Genomic DNA, 23,103 nt, shown 5'->3' with positions numbered 1-23,103 from the left:
GCTTGAAGGATTGATTGAGATTTGGTTCAAAGTGTAACCTTTCTTTGAAATTGTGTCAGATTTTACGTGGGCTGCGACCTGTGTAACAATTGGTTCCACGGCGAATGTGTGGGCATCACCGAGGAGATGAGTAAGTCTCTGACCGAGTTCGTGTGCACCGAGTGTCGACACGCCCGCGACACTCAGGAGCTCTACTGCCTTTGTAAGCAGCCGTACGACGAGTCTCAGTAAGTTACTTGTCTGTCTCGCCCCTAAACTTCTCTATCATTGGTTCTTGGGCTTTATTTCTTACCCAGATCTGCTATTAACACATTGTTGTATAGACTTTGAAATCTGTACCAAACTGATCTGGTTGGGTTTTTTCTGCAACCATTGTAGTTATTTCTGAACTTGTATTTCCATTAAATTGAGTAGACTTTCTCCATTATTTGGATATATAAGTCAGGTCAATAAATTACTCGACCAGTCTTGTAAATAGTACAGGACATTGTGTACGTAAGGCATTATTGGCCCCCATCATTAAGAGTCCCCTTTTGAGGCTAGACTTTGATTCCAATGGTGCCGCTATGATAAGAAGCATTCCAGGTAGTCATTTTCTCACTGAGTGTTCAAAACGGACTGCTGTTTGGTTTGAATTCATCTACTCTCTTAACTATTGAGCCCTTCACTTCAACTGCAAATCCAGTTTTGGAAATAGGAAGAAGCTGTGGGGTCCAAGGTTGGGTGAGCAGGGAGGATATTACAGCAGGAACAGGGTGCTCTTGGCCAAAAACTGTGGAGTCAGAAGAGTATTGTTATGGTGAATGAGCCACAAGTTGTTTTACCATTAATTAGGTCACTTCCTCCTCACATCCTCTCACAGATCTTCCAAACCTTCGGCAGAGAAAGCAGCATCAACTGTATGGATAGTGTGATGAAACCAAGTAAGTAATGTGTTGATCATCGCACAATCATTTCTGACGTTGAAGTGTACACTGGGCGACTAAGATGCAGCATGTCTTCATCAGTCGATGTTCTGTCCCACTAAAGAGGTAAAACCAGTCAAATGATTGACAATGTCCCATAGCCTGCTTGAAGCAGACTTTAATTCAAGTATGCTTTTTATGTAAATCCTTCAGTTCACTATTAATTAGCTGAGAGGGCATAGAATCTCATATGGAAGAGGGAAAACATCGATTTGAGTAAAAAATCAACTGTGGACTGGGATTATAACAAAGATCTAATTTGGATTTTCATCACCTTGAAGAAAGCATATGATTCTATTGGTTGGCCATGAAGAAGAAAAAGTTCCCTCATAAATTGATCCAGATTATAAGAGATATGTCCAGCAAATGCACCTGTAAAGTTAGAACCAAAGAGAGAGAGAGAGATAGAAGAATTCAAAGTCAGAACGGGACTGAAACAAGTGAGTGTGTTATTGTCGTGGATGAAATATTCAAAGAAATCAAAAAGAGTTCTGGGGCAGGAACACCAAAAAAATTATTAATTACTGATGACGTTGTGCTGTTGGGTGTAAGTGAAGCAGAAGTGAAGAACGGGAAGTTTTGGACTGAAGTGATTCAAGAACGGGGGAATGAAAATTAACAAGAAGAATTGCAAAACTGTCAATCTTACAGTGTTCAGGAGAATAGAAAATTAATTATCCACCTTTGAAGTGTACGGCCTTGTTGCTGTGAGTGATGGAAAAGTTATCTCCCCTAAGCACTGGCCAACAATGTGAAATGGAAGGCCGGTAGAAGTGGTGACGCATACTATTACACATATAAAACTTCTTGTGGGGTGTTGAGGTTGCAAGACAGGTTTGATGAAGTGGTCTGTCGAATAAAGTACAAATAAAATTATAATTCTTTATATAGAATTTCTGCTCAGGCGGTTAAGGCGCTGGTTTTCTGTGTCCAAGTTGGCAGGGTCGATCCTGGATCAGTCCGGTGTTGCTGAAAATGCTCAAATATGTCAGCCCCATATCGGTAGTTTTACTGGCACGTGAAAGAACTCCCACGGAACAAAATTCCAGTACCTTGGCGTATCCGAAAACCATAAATATAGATGGTGGGACGTGAAACGAATAACATTATTATAGATGGCGGGTTCAAACCCGGCAGAGGTAGTCAGATTTTTGAAGGGTGGAAGAAAGTCCATTCGACACTCCATGTCTTACGATGTCGGCTTATAAAAGATCTCTTGTGACACATTTGGTGTTTACTCGACAAAATTCATTAAATCTCAGCCACAGATGCCCAAGAGAGTTTTGGTTTATTCTGTCTGCCATCTAGTGGGCCTAGAGTAAAACGGAACGTCATTATTATTATTATTATTATTATTATTATTATTATTATTATTATTATTATTATTATTATTATTATTATTATTATTATTATTATTTAGATTTTCTATCTTTGTTTCCTTCTCTCTGTCAGTATCTCTCTCAACTTCTATAACATACATCTCGGGGTGTTTTTTTCTTTTTTCCTTTCGAAATATTTGATTTCCATCCTTGCTTGCTCCTGGTTTCCTGCATGTGACAGAGTAGGGTTGTAATATGTCTTGTATGCGTATCTTCATTGGGAGATAGATAAAAACACTACCAAGTTTTATGTACTACTACAGTGAAACCTGCGTTCCTCATTAACACGTTTTCCTTCTTAACGCCATAAATTCGAAGTCCCAATTCTCATTGTACTAAATCTATATAAAAATATCTCGCTTATCACGTTGCAAATTTTCATTATTACCTCTTACTATGATCACATTTTTCCTAGCCCTGAAAATGTTATTTGTCATCCCTTGTGAAACGTGATTTCCAACTCGGGTAAGAGGCGTTGCCTGATTACGGGAAAAGGCATTGAATTCCTGAACTTCACAGGATAAGTTGCACCTTCGGGGAGCGAACCGTTAGCCTCAGGAATGTCACTTTTGCTTGCCAGTTAGCAGCAAGATTGCTGAGCCTATTTGTGCTTGTATTCCATTCAGAAATTAGAAAGGTATTTTGTGTTGGGTGGTACCGGTACAGTGAAGTGCAGCGAATATTTGTAGCTTGTATCTGGATTAGGAACATAATCATGGTGATAGCCTAGTTATTGATATGGAAAAGGTCGTGAAATTCCTTAGAAATGAAGACTAAATTAAAATCTGTCGGAAAGTGGACTGGCATCCACATCGTCAAGTCTACGGAGGTCGCGAATGTTGAACTCTCACCTTTGAATTTCGACTCGCTCGAGTTGGTTGAAGTTTATTTCTCCTGGACGCTTATGGTTGAGTGTAACCTCCAGTTCATTGTCAAAGAGTGTGATGAGATAATAATGTTTAATAACCCACTGCTCCGAAATAAAAGGCTTCTAACGTTTATTTTAGAAAGCGTGTGATCTGCAATACTACATGGATATTTTTATTGGCCCCTGTGGCATGTTTTCATATTTGTTGTTTGGTGTTTTTCACACCTTTCAGTGCACTTGTTATCGATAGAATTACTGCCCGCACTCACCAACTTTTGTAGCATTTTTAGGAAGTAGAATTTAAGCAAATCGTACTTGGAATTCCTTTCAGAAGAGAAATATGTTCATTGCTATGTCCTGGAACCCACCATCCTCCCCCTCTCCCCAAATCTACATTTACTGTTATAACCTAAGGAAGAGGTGCACTGTCCATTGTCCATTGCTAAACTACAAACTTGCACTCCTATTGGCCAACACGCCAGAATAAAAACACAAAGAAACAGGAGATATAAAGCACACAATGCTGAATACAGGATAGGAATGATTTTATATCTAATTTACCTTAATGCAGAGGAGGGTAGAGCACCACAGCAGCGGTAAGGAATTGGTGCACTCTCTGTTCTGCGGGGGAGGAATTTTTGAACAGCGATTCGGCAAGATATCCCATGAAGTTGTTGAATGCGCAGTTCTCTCTCTCGAACACTCAGTGTTATGTAAAGGAAAGTACTGGATAAAGTAGCAGTTCAGCTTTGCGCCACTAGATCCTATAAAATGCGCTCTAATATCCCAATGTCAATCTCAATTATGAAGACAGTATTACCAGTGCAGACCAATGGTGTCTGCACAAGGGAAACTACCAGGCAAAACTAGAGGCCTAACCCCTTTGCTTGACCACCCTACCTATCCTGACCTATCCAGACCAACAGTTTTGTCCCCCCCTACCCCAACCAATCCAGACCAGTGATCTTGTCAGGTCAATGGTGTTTCCACAGGAAACTAGAGGCCTAATGCCTCGGTGGCTCTAACCTTTGTCCCCATCCTTATCTAGTTATCTTTTGGCTGTTCTTCTTTCTTAACCATGCATTGCCTACTATTAATCCATTCCTCTCACAAAAGTCTAGTAGTAGCTCTCCTTCTGCATTTGTAGTTCCATAATAATTAAGGACCAATTATTTTTCTTTGCCCTGTCCGTCTGTTCCTATATGGTCATCCATGTTTCCCATTATCTCTCCAGTTCTGTCAAGAACTCCCCTAGGCTCTCTTCGACATTACCTGTCTGTGGTGTATGTACATGGATAAAATCTTGCACTCCACTCTCCCAGTCTCTGATTTTCATAATTCTGTCATATACCTCGTAGATCTTTTCTGTGTACTGTACCAGGTCTTCCTTCACAGTAAAAGCTACTCCATTATTGCAGTTTGCACCTCCACTTCAAAACAACTGAAACCCCTTACTCAGTCTCTTCTGTCCCTTTCCTTACCACTTGGTTTCAGTCCCAACAATGCAGTGTCCTCCTCTTCCATGTTTTCTATTAGTTCTTCTGTCTTGTCATTAAGTGTCAAGGTATTTATTGTTGCAATCTTTGTCACTGGTTGCCCACTTTTCACAGTTCCCCCAGGACAAGGACCCCCTGGAACTGCGCATCCCTTTTAGGGAACGCCCTAACTGTTTCCGAGGCCTCAACTCGCTCTCAGTCATTTTATAGGCTATTAGTATGATAGGCTCGCCACACACTAAGGCAGGATTCTTTCAGGCCGCCCCTAACATAGTGTGCTAGATGGAGTTTTGTGGTATTACCTCCACCAAGGGACCTTCAGCCCTCCTAAAGAACCACGTCTGCCCTAAGCCATTGCCTCGTGCGCCATCTCCACCATACCAACATCCACCTTCTCTGTCGTATATGCCATTGAGGTCTTCTCTCTAAACCCTGAGCTGGCACCCTTCCCAGTTGTTACACACCCAGTCAGTGTGCTCTGGGACTCACGAAGGCACAAATAACACAAAGGTCGCACACACAGTGAAAGCGCAGGAGATGAGGACTGCATTCTGTAAAACATTGAAGTCTGGATCACTTTAAGTGCTCAGCTAGGGTAGAAGGAAATGTCTGTGAGACAGCTGCTTCCAGACTGAGCACAGGAAAGAAAGGAAACACAAAGGACAGAAGATAACATAATCTGATTTCATATACAAGCAACCTTCTAAACGCAATATTTGAAATGTATCGTAATCTATAATCTTCATATCCGTATTGACGAATTACACAATTATAAATAGGAAAGGAATTCCACCTTATCATTACTTGTTTATTATACTTATTATACTACAGTACCGGTTTCGACCTCCAGTTTTTGGGTCATGCTCAGCTGAACAAAAGCTTACAACACGGGAAAATGGAAAATCCGGGAATGAATGAAAACCATCAACCATTTAGCTAAAACATCACAAAAATTAAATATATTAATTATGATCTTACGAACCCTCCTAAACCAAACCAAACCAAACCAAACTACAGCCCTAATGGGCTTTGGCCTGCCAAGTGATCAGTGCTCAGCCTGAAGGCCTGCAGATTACGAGATAACGCATGGTCAGGTTGACGAATCCTCTCGGCCGTTATTCCTGGCTCTCTACACTGGGGTCGCCATCTCACTATTAAATAGCTCCTCAATTAAAGGTAATCATATAGGCTGAGTGAACCTGGTAAAAATGCCTGATCTGGCTGGAAATCGAACCTGGGCAAGCAAGTTAGACCGTGGGACCGGCTTCAAAAATTAATTATCAGTACTAGAGTTAAAAATCTTGATACTTTATATTGAGTTTTAGCGGGGAAACTTTGTCACTTCTCCGTGAAAACTTCTTTCTGTTCAGCAACTTTGATCGGCCAAACTCTTCAAAAAATGCTAACACCAAGCCAAACAACAATCAACCACAAGTAATTTTTAATTCTCTAATCTAATAAAATAAAGCACATTAGATACATTAGATCTGATGATGAATTTATTATATTATTGATTCATTTAATAAATGAGTTAATATTAATTCTTTCAATTACAATAGGTATGAAACTATGGTTGGCAAAATCCCTTCTTTTCTTAATCTTTCATTGTAATTTGGTCACCGCTGTACTGTTCGTAGTCAGTTTCTGAAATATCTTGTACCGCGTAAGTTAGGCCCACATCAACTTTTAAAGGTTATGTTGAACTCGAGAATATGGTTTTGAATGTATCGATTCTCAAATGTTATCAAATGCATTATATTCAATTCTGCCCGTCATTAATCACAATCAAACTGGATAGAGAAAAAAATATCATAAAAACTTCTGAAATGACCATTATTTGTGACCTTGAGCTCAGCTGGAAAGCGCGCTTGCTGCAAAATTCAGTACGAATGGGAAATGATACAAACTTCTTCAATATAACGTGCTCAAATAAAACGACTGTGGTTTTTATAACATTTTAACATAAAAACGTCTTATGTTTGGACCAAAACAGTAAATATGCAATCCCAAGACCTGCCATGGCTTTATGTATGTAAGGTGCAACATCTGTTCTGGTCTCGATAACATAATTGTATACGATAATATTAAAATAAAGAAGGAGCAGTTTTGATTCCTGCCTGAAAGCCCAGTGACTATACAGTGCCCTGAGGGAAGTGCCGAAAACCCGTTTGGCGATACAATAAAGAAAAGTAAAAATATAAACATCTAACCCTGGATATAATGTGGACATTTTACAAGTACGACCATTTGACGTAACTAGTTTTGTTTTCAAGTCGAGCTGTTGAAATACGCTCTGTCTCCTTCAATTGTTGTGGCTACTCTCTGTTTTTGAGGATTCTCTAAACAATACCACCCAAATGTGATACTAAGATGGTCCCTTATGTAAGTTCACTGCTGATTGCTTTTCCAGAACAGTACTTACTCTTATTTATCGCAATGGCAGGGCGTTAGAACTAGGAAAGGATTTCCTATTTCTGATTGTGTAGTTCATCAATACGGAAATGAAGATTATAGATTACGATGACAGGGCGTTAACGCCAAGATCCATAAGTATGCCATAGCCGTCCTTTCATGAGATACAGTTTCTTGAAAAACGCTTGATCGAGGAAAACTTTGTTTTCGGGAACGGATAATGAGCTCATTAGGAATCTCCAATAAGCCTTCCTTGTCCATGTTTTAATTGCTGCCTGCTAAAAATAGACTAAAGCAGTGAAATATTCCTTCCACAGAAAGACACCAGCTGCTTGTTGCAGTAGTAATATATGAAAGTTTGCCACACAAATTCATGTACTGGTAATGCAAAATTCTATGGAATATGACTTCATGTAGAATTAAGCAGAAATGTAACCAATATCTCAGATAGGTCCCCAAAATATGGCTTTATTTTTAACGTTGCACCAACACGGGTAGGTCTTATGGCAACGATGGGATAGGAAAGGGCTAGTAGCGGGAAGGAAGTGACCGTGGCCTTAATTAAGGTACAGCGTTAGCATTTGCCTGGTTTGAAAATGAGAAACCACGGAAAATCATCTTCAGAGCTGCTAGCTGTGAGGTTTGAACACACTTCCCCTGTGGGTGGGGGCGGTAGAATAATACCCACGGAATCCCCTGCCTGTCGTAACAGGCAACTAAAAGGAGCCCCAGGGGCTCTCAACTTGGGAGTGTGGGTTGGCAACCACGGGACCCTCAGCTGAGCCCTGGCATTGCTTCCACTTATTGTGTCAGGCTTCTCACTTGATCTATCCTATCCAACCTCCCTTGGTCAACTCTTGTTCTTTTCCGACCCCAACGGTATTAGAAAACTCGTGGCCTAGTGAGTCTTTCATTTTCAGGCCATTCGTGGCCCTTGTCTTTCTTTGGTCAGTACCTTCTTTTTTTTAAAGTGTCGGATTCCTTCCATTTTTTCTCTCTTATTACTGTTACATGGAGGAAGGTTGCCCAGTTGTACTTCCTGTTAAAACAATAATCGCCACCACCTTTGAACCCACTATCTCCCGAATGTACGCTGACAGCTGTTACCCGAACCACACAAGCACTCGCTCAGTGACATTATTTTTAAGGCAAAATAAATACCCCGCCGTTTCTTTCAGAACACACACATACATGCCTTTACATACAGTAGAAGTCCGCTATAGCAAGTATGGAATATAACGAGAACCCCGTTATAACAACATTTTTTTGGTGTCCCTTCAAAATTCCTCTATTAACTGTGTATTATCCTCTGGTTATAGCGAGAGCCCTATCACTGACGCATCCGTTATTACGAACACTTAAAACGCGCGCAGTTTTTCCCGTTATCAATATTTATGCACCTCAGCGGTTATGTTGCATGTTATCAATTACCTTCAGTCTCGTTCCCTCACTATTTCCACTAGCGAGTTCTCTCATCGACATTCGAAGGCGATGTCGGGGTCAAGTAGTAATACCCGCCGACTGCTGTTCTATAAAGAAAATTTGAAATGAAAGAGGACGTTTTCATAATAAATGCGTAAATGACGTATCCGATAACTGTTTTTGACAAGGCTGACTAAACGCTTGCTTAATTTTAATAGTAATTTTAATGCTAAATACTGCAATTAAGTAAGAATGGGTTACACCTCGAAATATGGCGGAGAGCATAATTGATTTCAGAGGTTAGTTTATATTTTCTCGCATCTGGTTAAATTACGGGAAGGCTATTATCATGTAAATTTATAGCGAGAAGGTTATCATTTCTCTACTGGCGCTTGAAGCGTGTTTTCATCATACATTTAGTCCGGTTAAGTTAGGATAGGTGACGCTGTTTGAATAAGAAAACTAAAACATTTGCCACAAAATGCGATCACTCATTTTCAGTACGGTATAGTTTTCTCACTATGTGCATTTGTGAGCTCTCGTCGAAATTCAAAGGCGATGTTGGAGTCGATTAGTAATACTCGTCGACTGCTGTATTCTAAAGAAAATTTTAAATGAAAGAGGATAACATGTTTTCGTAATAAATCCATAAATAATGTGGCCGGTAGCAGTTGTTAACTTGTTAAAAATAAAAGCTGAAGTTAAGTAAGAAGGTGATACACCTCAAGATATCGCAGAGTACATCACTGATTTCAAAGGATAGTTCATATTTTCTCACGTCTAGTTACATTTCGGAAAGGTTATTCCCATGTAAATTTTTTAGCGAGGAGGTTATCATTCCTGTACATGTGTTTCAAATATGTTTTCATGATACATATACGGTTAAGTTAGGCGACACCATTTAGAGAAGAAATTTGGAATGTTTGCCACAGAAGCCTCTGAGTGATACCCTATTTCTCCAAATCCAAGACGACATTTTTTTCTCAGAATTTCATTCGAAAAATCAAGGGTTGTCTTGCATTCCTGGCCTAACAGTAACGGATACCACTGGCAACTACTGCAGTAACCAGGCTGCTTCTTTCCACACGCGCATGTACACACAAAACTCGTTGACAATAAACGACCGCCTCTTTATTATACATCGCTAGTCGCAACAACCGGTTATACAATGCGTGTGTGTAACATCACTGGATCTTGGGAAGTAGTGAAGAGAGAATGACAAAGGCCACGGCTACTCAGTGGCAGAGTTATAACATGTCTATTGTACCTGACGCTTAGTAAAATTAAGTTTTATAGAAGCAGGAACATTTTCATGATGGATGGTCATTTTGTAAAGATACACGGAACAGGTATTGCCGGCAAATTAACAACGGGTTCTCGTCAATATTATGATGCCAATTCCAAGTAAATGGTTATTAAACACTCGGAAATGTAGAATAATTGTGCATAGGCCTAACTAAAGCCAATATTTGACGTTAGCGTGAAGACAAAGATAGCTATAAAATGCGTACTGTACAAAAATGCATTCAGTGGTTCGCGACAAGGGCGCTTCAAAGAAGTCGATGAAATAGTTAGGTATGTGCACGAAAACTCAAGGGCAGAATGGCCATACCATGGTGCAATAAACTCGTTCCTTGACCTTCAACATCCGCAATTAGGCCTATACTTCGCTAGCCGCTGAAGTTGGCCGAACCCAGCAAGCGAGATGTGCGCGTAGCGGTAGCCGGTTATATCTGACGCTGAGTAAAAGTAACAGTTATATAGGCAGCGAGAATATTTTTGATGGATCGTCGTATTGTAGAGACGCATGGAATATGTATTGCCAGCAAATTTTCAATGGGTTCTCTTTGGTATTACGATGCCAGTTTTAAGTTAATGGTTAATAAACCTGCAGAAATAAAGAATAATTGTGCAGCCGCAAAAAATACGGCATAACAAAAGCCAATATTTGGCGTCTAAAATGCGTACTGTACAACAAAGGCATTGATATGATTTTACAAAGCACTTTTTGAGCCTGATTTAAATTTTTGAAGGAAAAAGTGGGATTCGTCTTGGATTCGGAGAAATGAAATTAAACTCACACTTTCACGAAAAATAACAAACAAGTAAGCTGTAGTGTGGATATAATCTGCGGAAACGCAAGTTTTGAACATACTGATTGCCTTTCCATACTGATTTTAATGTGTATGGGGTGTGTTCTTTGGATTTTTATACATATATGATATGTCATAGAGATCTGCCCCTTACTCGTAAGCATGTAAAGAGATCTTTAACCCTTATTTACAACCTTGTTAATGTGATTACCCCAATGAAGATCTTTCCTTATACTGTATTAACATCCAAGTACTTACAGTGATCTGCTGTGAATAGGGATGGTAGAATGATACCCATGCTATCCCCTGCCTGTCGTAAGAGGCAACTAAAAGAGGGGCCATAGGAGCTGTTAACTTGGGAACATGGGTTAACAACCATGGGGCTCTTAGCTAAGTCATGGCATTGTTTCTACTTACTTGTATCACGCTCCTCACTTTCCTCTGTCCTATCCGACTGCCCTTGGTCAAATCTTGTTTTCTAACCCTGACATATTAGAGCATTCGAGGCCTAGGGAGTCTTTCATTTTCACGTCTTTCATGGCCCTTGTCTTTCTTTGGCTGATATCTTCATTTTTTGAGATGTCAGATCCCTTCCATTTTCTCTCTAATTAAGGTTATATAGAGGATGGTTGCCCAGTTGTACTTCCCCTTAAAACAATAATCTCCACCACCACCTGTAATAATGTAGCAAATGTCCCAAACATTTCACATCTACACCCACATTGCAACCTGTACACCTGAATTGGTTCGATCCCTATATATATAAAATAAGAGTTTTGTCTGTACATTGCTCAAAATTTAAAAAGGATGGTATTTTTGTATCAGTCATGCCAATAGTAACAAGGAAATACATTTTTTAATTTTCCGTAATTTCTGTCTGTCTCTCTGTCTGTATGTATGTATGTATGTATGTATGTACACGCATCACGAGAAAACGGCTGAAGAGAATTGAATGAAAATCGGTATGTAAAGTCCGGGAATAAGTCGCTACAATCTAGGCCATAAATAATCTTTTTCACGCTGAGAGAAATGGTAGTTTAGGGGAAGGCCTAAAATTTAATTTTCAAATATTTATGTTATTAGTGGTCCTATCTTAATGAAAACCGGTATGTAAAGTTCTAAAATAAGTCGGTACAATATAAACTATAAATATATCTCTGATAGAAATGGTAGTTTAGGGGAAGGCCTAAAATTTGATTCGCAAACATTTATGTTATTAGTGATCCTATCTTAATTAAAATAGGTATGCAAAATCGGCGAATAAGTCGCTACAATCTGCGCCATAAATAATCTTATTTACACTGAGAGAAATGGTAGTTTAGGGGAAGGCCTAAAATTTAAATCTCAAATATTTGTTATTAGTTTTTCCATCGTAAATAAAATCGGTATGCAAAGTCGGGGAATGTCGCTACAATCTACGCCATAAATAATCTTATTCACACTGAGTGAAATGGTAGTTCAGTGGAAGGCTCAAAATTTAATTCTCGAATATTTGTGTTATTAGTGGTCTTATTGACAATTACTATATAAATAAAGTTACATAGTATTAAATTTTCGATCATTTTATGTCTTATACATTTTGACCGTACCGGCTATGATAACGGAGATATTCATCAATATGGATTTTTGTTGCTAAGATCATATCAGCGCCGTCACGAGAAAATGGGTAAACTGAATTTAATGAAAATCGGTATGTAAATTCGGGGAATAAGGAACTACAGTCTACGCTATCGCTATAATTAATTTTATAAGGCGGTCTTATATTACAGAGTCGAAAGAAAACCGAATGTGAAGGCCTACAATACAGAAAGCTCATAACATTGATCAACAATAACATTACATTGACCTTTGTTTGTTGTGATTTGCTTTGTGTCTCTGTTGCCATTCATCTCCGATACATGGGATTACTGCTGTATACAGAGTTTCTTTTTTAAATTTTCTCAACGTTGCGCCGACACAGATAGGACTCATAGCGACGATGGGATACGAAAGGGCTAGGAGTGGGAAGGAAGCAGCTCCTACGTTAATTACGTTACAGCCCCAGCATTTTCCTGGTGTGAAACTTGGAGACCATGGAAAAACATATTCAGGGCTGTCGACAGTGGAATTCGAATCCACTACCTTCCGGATCCAACCTCACAGCTATGCGCCCCTAACCGCACAGCCAACTCACCCGGTCGTACCGAGTATAACAGCCTGCGTGAAAATTGGTGGGAAGTAGCTGGGGAGTTAGATAAATTCCTGATACTACTGATACGTAACAAACTGGTTCATCATAGCATTCGAGCTATTCAGTTCCTTCTCTGAGGCACTGATTGGAATGAGCAGTGTGCACATTTAACGGAATAATGGCAGAGAAGTGTTCACGGGGGTCTGCGGTCTGGTTATTGCAGCACTGGAACTTCGGACTGTTAGATCGGCACCATAGTACTGTTCGTTAAAAGTGAGAAAATGTGCGGTTTATTAATTTGATCGAGTATTTTATATAACATTGCTTTTAATCACTACATTCCTTCTGACGACTTCAGGTAGGAAAACCACAAAGACAGTCTTTATGAGAATCCCGTAGCGAAGTTCTGCACATTGTTACTCTTTTCAGTTTTAAAGTTTGCATTTCACTGTCACTTTCTATATCAAGTTCAATGTCTGATTTACTGTTTGAACTACTGACATCAGTATCACAATCTTCAGTAGATGATAAGCTACTTCCTCTTTCTAAAATACTCAAAATATTAGCACTGGTGTTCAATACAGCTGCCATGTTTGTTTACTAAATTGCATCATCTTGCCTTTGTCATTCCATGGATATAATAATTTCACAGAATTTAACTATAACATCAAAACTGGTGGCAAAGATCGTTAAGGCGTCAAGTCTATGTGATCTGATACCGTGGTTAGCCAGGCCGAATCCTGTGGGTCAAAGAAATTTTTGTCATCAGAGTGTTGATATAGAAGTCATTCCCATAGGGAATGAGCGTAGGAGAGGTGGTGGTATACAATTTCCAATCACTAGATTATTTACCAAAAACCTGGATTTAATTCCAAACCTCTCTGCAGTGCTCATAGGGAGTAAGGGCATATGACGCTTTTGATGGAAATTGATGTGCCGGCACCTGGTTTCACCCTCTCCCTTCCCACTGCGATTGATGTCAAGATTGGTTCCATGGCCGGTGTGTTGGCATTCTACAGTCAGAAGCTGACAACATCGACAGGTATATCTGTCCAAACTGCCAACCAATCTCGCTACAAAGCTTCATCTCGCTTCATACCTGACCCCATAGAGAAACAGGGCAAGAGTTGGGCATACATCAGAACTCCTCTTTCTTTTTAATCTCTCTAACCAAGTAGTTCAGTAAGTATGTCTACAGATGGCTCTAGCTGTCTGCAAATGTACTGTTATCAGAGGTCAGTTATTTACATAACGCTGGTAATAGAGGTGGAAAGCATGTTGAAATTTTTGACCGATGTCAGTTCTTGGGTTAAAGATCATAATATCTTATACTAACAGTTATGAAAACATAAACCTTGAATTCCAATTTACTGCAACTTTGTTGTGTGAAAACAGGTTTTCATGCAAAAGCTATTCTTATTCTTCTTATTATTATTTAAATCTTTATTGTAATTTTGTATTTTGTCTTTATCAGGTTTTATATCTGCTGTGATCGATGTCAAGATTGGTTCCATGGCCGGTGTGTTGGCATTCTACAGTCAGAAGCTGACAACATCGACGAGTATATCTGTCCAAACTGCCAACGAAACTCTACCATTAACTTTGCCAACATGAAAAACCTCAACGCAAAAGACTTTGACGGCCTAAGAAAACTCATCAAACAACTCCAGGTAAATATTAACAACATGTTTGTTCTTTAAGGTACGATTGGATATATCTCTGTTTACGCGAGAGGAATCCCACATTGTGTAAGGATAGCTTCATCTAGTGGCATACACAATCATTTAGAAATTACTTATATTGGTAACAAGAAGGGTTTTGAAGAAGTATTATAGTGGAATGGGACATTGATGTTGATGATACAGTATGTGGCGAAACAGACAACACTGAAATTATTGCTCACCTGCTCTTCGTGTTTCGTGAATTGTATATCATTGTTGCGACAGCGAAAACCAGTACTGATGATCATTTTGGAGAAATACTCAACCACATCACGTCATTAAGAATGAGAATTCTTTCATATAACTTGTGCAGCATTGAACTGTAGATGACAAAGTTCTAAACTGTGGTTTTTGCAAGTGCAATAATGATATAACAGTGTGACAAATCGTGAATTGAGTGTTGCATTGATTTCTGCAGTTATGAGATTCTCAGAACAGAGGAGCAGCATTACAGTGTTTCTACTCATGTGGAGTGGGACATCTGAATGGGCCAAGTTTGCTTCACGTTAATGAACAGTATGAGAAGCAATTTAATAACTGAACAGTGTTAGCTGTCATTGACAAATTTTGTCATACAGGATCAGTCTTATATCAACAAAAGGGGACAGCGGGGCTCACCACAAATGAGAATCGTGCACGCTAACCATTTAACCATGGAGCCGGGCATGCTTATACTATACATAATGGCAGCAAAATGTTGCAACCGCGATATACATCATCATCATCAATGTCCCACTCCATTCACCAGGGTGTGGTTAACAAGCCTCCACCACTCCTTTCTGCTCTTCCACTTTTCCTGCTCCATTACTTCCGCCACATCCAATCCAGCTTCTCTAATGTCCTTCCAAATCTGCTCCATCCACCTTCTTCTCAGTCTTCCAACTGGTCTCTTTCCCTTCTCTTCCCAATTCCCTTCTTGCTACCCGTTCCTTTCCCATTATTTTTTTCTTTTATACACAATGAAAATAAGAAGTGTAGTAATTGAAAACCTTTAAACTCGGTTCTCTTATTGCAAATTAATGCTATATGTGGATATTATGGCAATAACCTGCATTTTGTAATATAAAAGCTTTCCAGTCTGCGAAACACACAGACACTATAACAAACCTGTAAACATAAACTATTAAACAAAGAATGAGCATGCGTATATTAGTATTAAACCGTCACCGTATTAACTTAATGAAATACTTCTGTACTTATCTAATTTGCCGAAGCATTGTCTACTGTTTCCAGACTGCACATATTCAGTAATCTTCAGTGTCATGTAATGGTACACATTCTGTACCTACGCAATTAAATAACATTTCCATACCATTTGTTTTGCCACATTGTGTAGTTATGGTATTTATAGTTATTTTTATCTCAATCTACAAAAGAGTAGCATGAGCAAATGAAGGAAAATGTATTTGAAATATGGTTCGCAAACGTCCTTCCACGATGCTGAAGCTGTATCTTGTCGCATTGTCATCTGTCGTTGGTCTTTGGTGCTATACCCTTGGACTTGTTTATTCAGCAGCTGAATGCTGTGTACCAATGTGGTTCAAGATTCCTCACGTCAAGAAAGTTGACACTCAACTGAACCACTCCGTGCATTCATCGTAACTATCGAGAGCGCACCCCTAGTTCAGTGGCTTGCCATCCTAAGTCGCATTGCTCCACCACACCTTCGCAGGTGTTTGTTGGAACGTGTCAGTAAGTCAGTGTGAATGTGAGGCTGCTAGTCACATCACTAAAGGGACCTAAAAGACTTCCTCTTGGCGACACCCCAAGCAATTGACTATCAAAAACTTCAATTTAGAAGTGTAATTTTTATGCATTGAATATGTTGAAGGCCACATGCCTCAAATTTCCATTGAAACAGAATATGTAACATACAAATTATGAACAGGAGTTTATGGACAGGAAGAGGATCCATTACTAATAAACTGGTCGTACTTTTTCCTGAAATTTTGCAATTTAACACATGTTATGTCTTTGCCACATGCCTTTTTCATCTTTCTCAGTGAGTAATGGCCAACAATAACACAACATAAAGTGAAATTTCAATGATCTTTAAAAGCCTGTGCTAACTGGTTAGCATGCTAGCCTTTGCTCCAAGAGGTCTTCGTTGATTGGTTAATTGGCAGTTAATTTGGAGTGGAGGCCCGATTCTCAGAGAAGCGAAGATCACGTGCACTAGGCCTCTGGAGGCCAGACACCACGTGAGAAAACTGGCAAGTTTTGTTCTCGGTTAACAAATCGACATATCATTCTTAAGAAAAAAATGTAAACTTTGCTTGATGAAGGTTGAGAGTGAATACATTACCTCCTTCTTCATCTTGAAGCAGCTCCAGTTTCCCAGATGCAGTGAATAAGCACTCTCCATTTACTTCTGTCCATGTAGAGGTTTTCTTCCCTAACCTGCTGCAAATCCAGACCTCGTCCAGCTAGATCATTTCCAATCTGATCGACCCATCTTTTCCTTGGCCAGCGTCTTGATCTTGATTCATCAAGACTGTCAAGGGTGCACCCTAGTTCACTGGCTTCCCATCCTAAGTCACATTCGATTTCCATCTCAAAGCACACTCTAGCTGTTCTTTATGAATCCAATCTTTTGAGATGACCAAACCATTTCAGCTTGGCTTTGGCACAGATCTCACTAAGGGTACATTGCCTCCTCCCATAAAGTAATCCAGGACTTCTAAAGACATTCAGTAGCATGAAGGGGACAAACAGAATTATGCTATGAACAGCCAATTAGAATCACTTGAATGCTGGTTGAATGATGAACTTCCATAGAGTCCTGTTCGTTGTGATAAAAATTCCTACTGCTGTCATACATATTTTACATACATATTTTACACACACTCGAGTACATTTTTCGCAATAATTCAGTCACCTGCAGTCATTTTCAGTCATCATTTTATCATAAAATCAATTCATAGTGTGAAGTCAATATTTGGTATGTCGTCATTGAATATTCAGTCGTCCTGGAGATAGTGGGTTTGAACCCCAATGTCATCAGCCCTGAGTAGGATTTTCCATGGTTTCCCATTTTCACACCAGGCAAATGCTGGGGCTGTACCTTAATTAGGGCCACAGCCGCTTCCTTCCCACTCCTAGCCCTTTCCTATCCCATCGTCGCCATTAGACCTATCTGTGTCAGTGCGATGTAAAGCAAATTGCAAAAGGGGGAAAAAAAAGAATATTCGGTACGGTTGTTTGCAGCCCTTTTCATTGCTACGTAGTTTCCCATCCGGTATCTTCCTGGACTTGCTTGAGATATGTACATCTTGATCTTCCTCAAGGTTGCTATCCATTAATTAATCTTTCCACAAAAATTGTCATCAGCTGAGAATGGTGAAAGATGTGGTCCCATTACAAGATACATACAAGATATTATTATGTAAATAACTTTACCCATTTCTTCACTGAAGATGGCTCAAACGAGTTGAAACATGTTTAACTATTATTACTCCATCTAATGATGGAGATGTGTATGTATTGAATAGGAGGACATGTTAAATTTCCTTTGTAAAGACGTGGTCCCAGCAAGAAAGACGTCTTTTGCAAATCATTTCTATCAGATATCTCTTCTGATTTACTCTGCAGTACCTCCTTATTTATCAACTTTTCTATCATCAAAACTTTAATGATCCTGCAGAAACACCACATTTCAAAGGCTTCAAGATACTTGACATTACTTCTGTTTATTGTTCACATTTCTGTAGTGTACATTGTTAAAGAAAAAATGAATTTGGCATTGAAAGGGTGATCCATGAAAGAAATTACATATAAATATATTTTGTAAATTAGTCGAAGTTGAATGTATACCTCAGTGTTATACACAATTAAGATCCTTTATGTCTGATCTGTTGATTATTCTTTTTCAGTCGCATAAGAGTGCGTGGCCTTTCATGGAACCAGTGGACCCAAATGAGGCGCCTGACTATTACAAAGTTATTAAAGAACCTATGGGTAAGTGAGTGCTTGCCATTTAAAAGATGCTACATTCAAGTCAAATTGTAACAAGTGAGAAATATGGCAAGAGCCCTTCACATTGTCTGCATGTGGGTATTTAACAGTTTTGAATTAACAATCAAATGCAGAATTATTTTCTTCTTTCACCAGAAGTAGACATTAACTTAGAAGTAAACACTGATGTTGTAGGGTAAAATGGGCTAAGAGTACACACTATATACACTTATAAATGTTTAATGCTTGGAATAATAATCATGTACATATGACTTAATATATATTGTCTATCAGCCAACATATATACAGTATCAAAGTGTAATTAACATTGCACAAAAATCGTAAAATCACAACAATAATGAAATATGCATTTGCGTACTCTTGGCAGAACAGTCGGGTAAAAGTACACGATGAATCCATCTAAGAGTTTGCGCTTAAGAAATCATCTAAGGGCAACGATCACACACGAAAGCACCGATCCCTTCATAACCAGAGCATTCCTCATGCCACCACTGATCACAAATACAACACTTGATCCATTCCTCGGCAAAAGTTTCACCACATCCATTATTCTTCCCGCCATATATACAGTAGAAGTCCGTTATAGAGAGAATTCATAATGGCGAAAAATTTACTTGCTACAACAGATTGTCGTTATATCAGATTTTTTTTTTAAATTCGGGAAAAGTTTTCGCGGATATCCACACTGCGGCTTATTTGTTTGTTGTTTTTCGAAATCCGATACTACATGAAATTGTGTGTTTAATTTCATTCTGAAAAATATATATTACCGTATTTCTCCGAATCCAAGACGACTCCCACTTTTTCCTTCAAAAAAATTAATCAGGCTTAAAAAGTGTTTTTTAAAATCATATTAATGTCTTTTCTTATACAGTACACATTTTTAGACTGTAGACGCCGAACATTGGCTTTAGTTATGCCGTATTTTTTGCGGCTGTACAATTATGCTTTCTTTATTTCAGCGGGTTTAATAACCATTAACTTAAAATTGGCATCATAATATCGAAGGGAACTCGTTGAAAATTTGCCGACAATACACATTCCACGTGTCTCTACAATACGACGATCCACCAGGAAAATATTCTTGCTTACTATAAAACTGTTACCGGTACTTTCACTCAGCATCAGATATAACTGGCTGCCGCTACATGCACGTTTTGCTTGCCAGATTCGGCCATCTTCAGCGGCTAGTGATGTATAGGTCTTAATCGCGGACTTTGAAAGTCAACGAACGAGTTAATTGCACCACAATGTGTCAATTCCGCCCATGCATTTTTGTGCACATACCTCACAATTTTATCTTCAACTTTAAAGCGTCCTTGTTGCGGGCCACTGAATGCATTTTTTGTACAGTATGCGTTTTTAAGCTATCTTTGTCTTCACGGTAACGCCGAATATGGGCTTTAATTGGGCCTATGCCGTATTTTCTTGCAGTTGCACAATTATTATATATTTTCGAGTGTTTAATAGCCATTAACTTAAAATTGGCATCGTAACATCGACAAGAACCCGTTGAAAATTTTCCGGCAATACCTGTTCCACGTATCTTTACAATATGACGATCCATCACGAAAATATTCCTACTGTCTATAAAACTTAATTTTACTAAGCGTCAGGTACAGCAGACGCATTATAACTCTGCTACTGATAGCCGTGGCCTTTCTAAGAATTCGTAGGCTCGCATGTTTTGATGCCATACTGCAGATTTGAGATACGTTTTTGTAGAATGTCATTCTCTCTTCACTATTTTCCGAGATCCAGTGACGTTACACATAGGCACAGTACGACCGGTCGCTGTGGCTATCGGTTTGGGCCTAGGCCTATGATAAAGAGGCGGTCGTTTATTGGCAACGAGTTTTGTGTGTGAGCACGCGCGCGCGGGAGGGGGAGGGGTGAAAAGAAACAGCGTGGTTTGGTTACTGTGATAGTTGCCAGTGGCGTTCATTACTATCAGGCCAGCGAATGCAAAACGACCCTTGATTTTTCACACGATATTCTGAGGAAAAAACGTCGTCTTGGATTCGAAGAAATACGGTATTACTCCAGAGGCTTTTGTGGCAAACATTTCAGTTTTCTTTTTCAAACAGCGTCACCTAACCTAACCGTATATGTATAATGGAAATCTATTTGAAACGCATGTAGAGAAATTATAGCATCCTCGCTGAAAATTGACATGGGAATAGCTTTCCGAAATTTCACTAGACGCGAGAAAATATAAATTATCCTCTGAAATCAGTGATAGTACCCTGCCATATCTTGAGGTGTATCAGTTTCTTACTTAATTTCAGTATACGGTACACCATTAAAATTAAGAGATCGTCTACTTCAGCCTTTATTTTTTTCGAGTTAACAACTGCTATCAGCCATGTTACCTATTTACGCATTTATTACGGAAACGTCTTATCCTCTTTCATTTCAAATTTTCTTTTGAGAACAGCAGTCGACGGGTATTACTAATCTACTCCAATATCGCCTTCAAATGTTGATAAGAGAGCTTGCAAATGTACACATAGCGCGAAAACGTACTGTACTGAAGATGATCGATCGCATTTTGTGGGAAACATTTCAGTTTTGTTATTCAAATAGCGTCACATATCCTAACTTATCTGTACTATATGTATGATGAAAACATACTTCATGCGGAAGTAGAGACATTATAACCTTCTCGCTATAAATTTATATGATAATAGCCTTTCCGTAATTTAACGGACGCGAGAAAATATAAACTAACCTCATAATCAATGACACGCTCTGCCATATCTTGAGGTGTAGGCCCATCTCATTCTTACTTAATTGGGGTATTTAGCATTAAAATTAAGCGATCGTTTATTCAGCGATTATCTTTAACGAATTAAAAACTGCTGTCGGACACGTTATTTACGCATTTATTACAAAAACATGTTCTCCTCTCATTTTCCTCTCGGAAGAGCAGTCGATGGGTATTACTAATCGAATCCGGCATTGCCTTTGAATGTCGACGAGAGAGCTCGCTGGTGGGCATAGCGAGAAAACGAAACAGTACCGAAGATGATCGATCGCATGCAGTATAATGACTGGGTGCATAAATATCAGCAACGGAAAAAATTGAGCGTGCATAATCGCTCGTAATAACGGATGCGTCAGTGATAGTATTCTTGCTGTAACCGAAGTATAATACGCAGTTTAATATAGGATTTTTGAAGGGACGGACAAAAGTTATCGTTATAACTGGGTTCTCGTTATATGTCGTACTCACTATAGCGGACTTCTACTGTATATATACAACACGTCCCTCACAAGTGCCCTCTTTCCAAAAATGTGGGAAAATGCCATTATAAAACCTGTTCCCAAAACTTCCTCACCTGTACTTATAACAGATTATCGACCTGTTTGCATGCTTTCATCTCTCTCCAAGCCTCCTGAATGCATACTACATGTGCAATTAACTGACTATTGAAATAAATACTAACTATTTGACCCTCTACAATCGGGTTTCAAAAAGGGACATAGCACGGCCACTTCCCTGCTGAAAGTTACGGACGACATGAGACGTGCTATGGATGAAAGGCAGGTGATGCTAAATTGAAATCGCTTCACCTTGGACAGCTCTAGAATTCTTTCTCTCATATCTTACGGAACGAAAACAACGCGTAATTCTTCAGAATATGTCATCTGAATGGGTAATGAAATATCAGGAGTACCATAAGGCTCTGTACTTGGACCCCCGATATATCTACACAGCTAAGACACTGTACTTGTATGCTGACTATCTACAAATCTATTATCATTCCAAAATTTCAGACATCAATCAAGCAATAGGTTATATGAACTCTCACTTAAATAATATCTGTGCATACGCTCATGAAAACTGTATTTTAATCAATCCATCAAAATCTAAAGCTATTATTGTTGGGCAGACGAAACAAATCAGTGCAGCAAAAAGCAAAAACATTCCTCCACTAACTTTATCTGGTAAAATTACTCCGTACGAAAACTCTGTAAGAAATCTTGTGTAATTCTCCACTAACTTTATCTTGTAAAATTACTCTGTACGAAAACTCTGTAAGAAATCTTGGTGTAATTATAAACGAGAATGTTAACTGGGGAGAGCACATTACAAATATCTGTAGAAAGGTGTACACGTCCCATCACCCACTAAAATATCATCAAACTATGCTGCCACTAAACATGAGAATTAGGCTTATAAATACTCTTATCCTCCCTATATTTTCCTACTGTGACATGGTACTAATTGATGCCACGAGAGAACAACTAAACCGATTACAACGTGCTATCTTTTCCTTACGCTATGATGTTCATATTACCCCTTATTATCGTCAACTTTCCCTTCTAAAATTTGAACAATATAGAAACCTTCATGTGGCAGTATTAATCTTTCGAGTATTAAACAAGAATATCCCATACTACTTATCTTCACAACTCAATTCCCTATCCTCTTTCCACCAGCATAACACACACTCCGGCAGTACACTTGCTATCCCTCTCAGCAGGTCAGCAGCATTTAGCCGTTCCTTTGTTGTGAATGGAGCTAGAATATGGAATTCTCTCCCCCATAACATTAGAGCCATAAAATCCTTAAATTCCTTTAAGTCGTCTTGCCGT

General features: G+C 39.1%; 1 protein-coding gene across 7 annotated transcripts in view; it reads left to right on the top strand.

The window, feature by feature from the left end:
• Positions 1-23,103, top strand: part of E(bx) (nucleosome-remodeling factor subunit NURF301 E(bx)) — a 464,290-nt gene that overhangs the window by 428,949 nt on the left and 12,238 nt on the right. For all 7 annotated transcript variants that reach the window (XM_068230140.1, XM_068230142.1, XM_068230143.1 and 4 more), the window contains 3 exons: positions 60-227; positions 14,280-14,475; positions 18,399-18,483. In XM_068230140.1, the coding sequence (XP_068086241.1) occupies positions 60-227; positions 14,280-14,475; positions 18,399-18,483 (449 nt within the window). The remainder of the gene's footprint in view (positions 1-59; positions 228-14,279; positions 14,476-18,398; positions 18,484-23,103) is intronic.

The sequence above is a fragment of the Anabrus simplex genome, chromosome 13, assembly GCF_040414725.1.
Source record: "Anabrus simplex isolate iqAnaSimp1 chromosome 13, ASM4041472v1, whole genome shotgun sequence".
In the NCBI taxonomy this organism is placed as follows: domain Eukaryota; kingdom Metazoa; phylum Arthropoda; class Insecta; order Orthoptera; family Tettigoniidae; genus Anabrus; species Anabrus simplex.
This window is presented reverse-complemented; position numbering and strand designations above follow the sequence as displayed.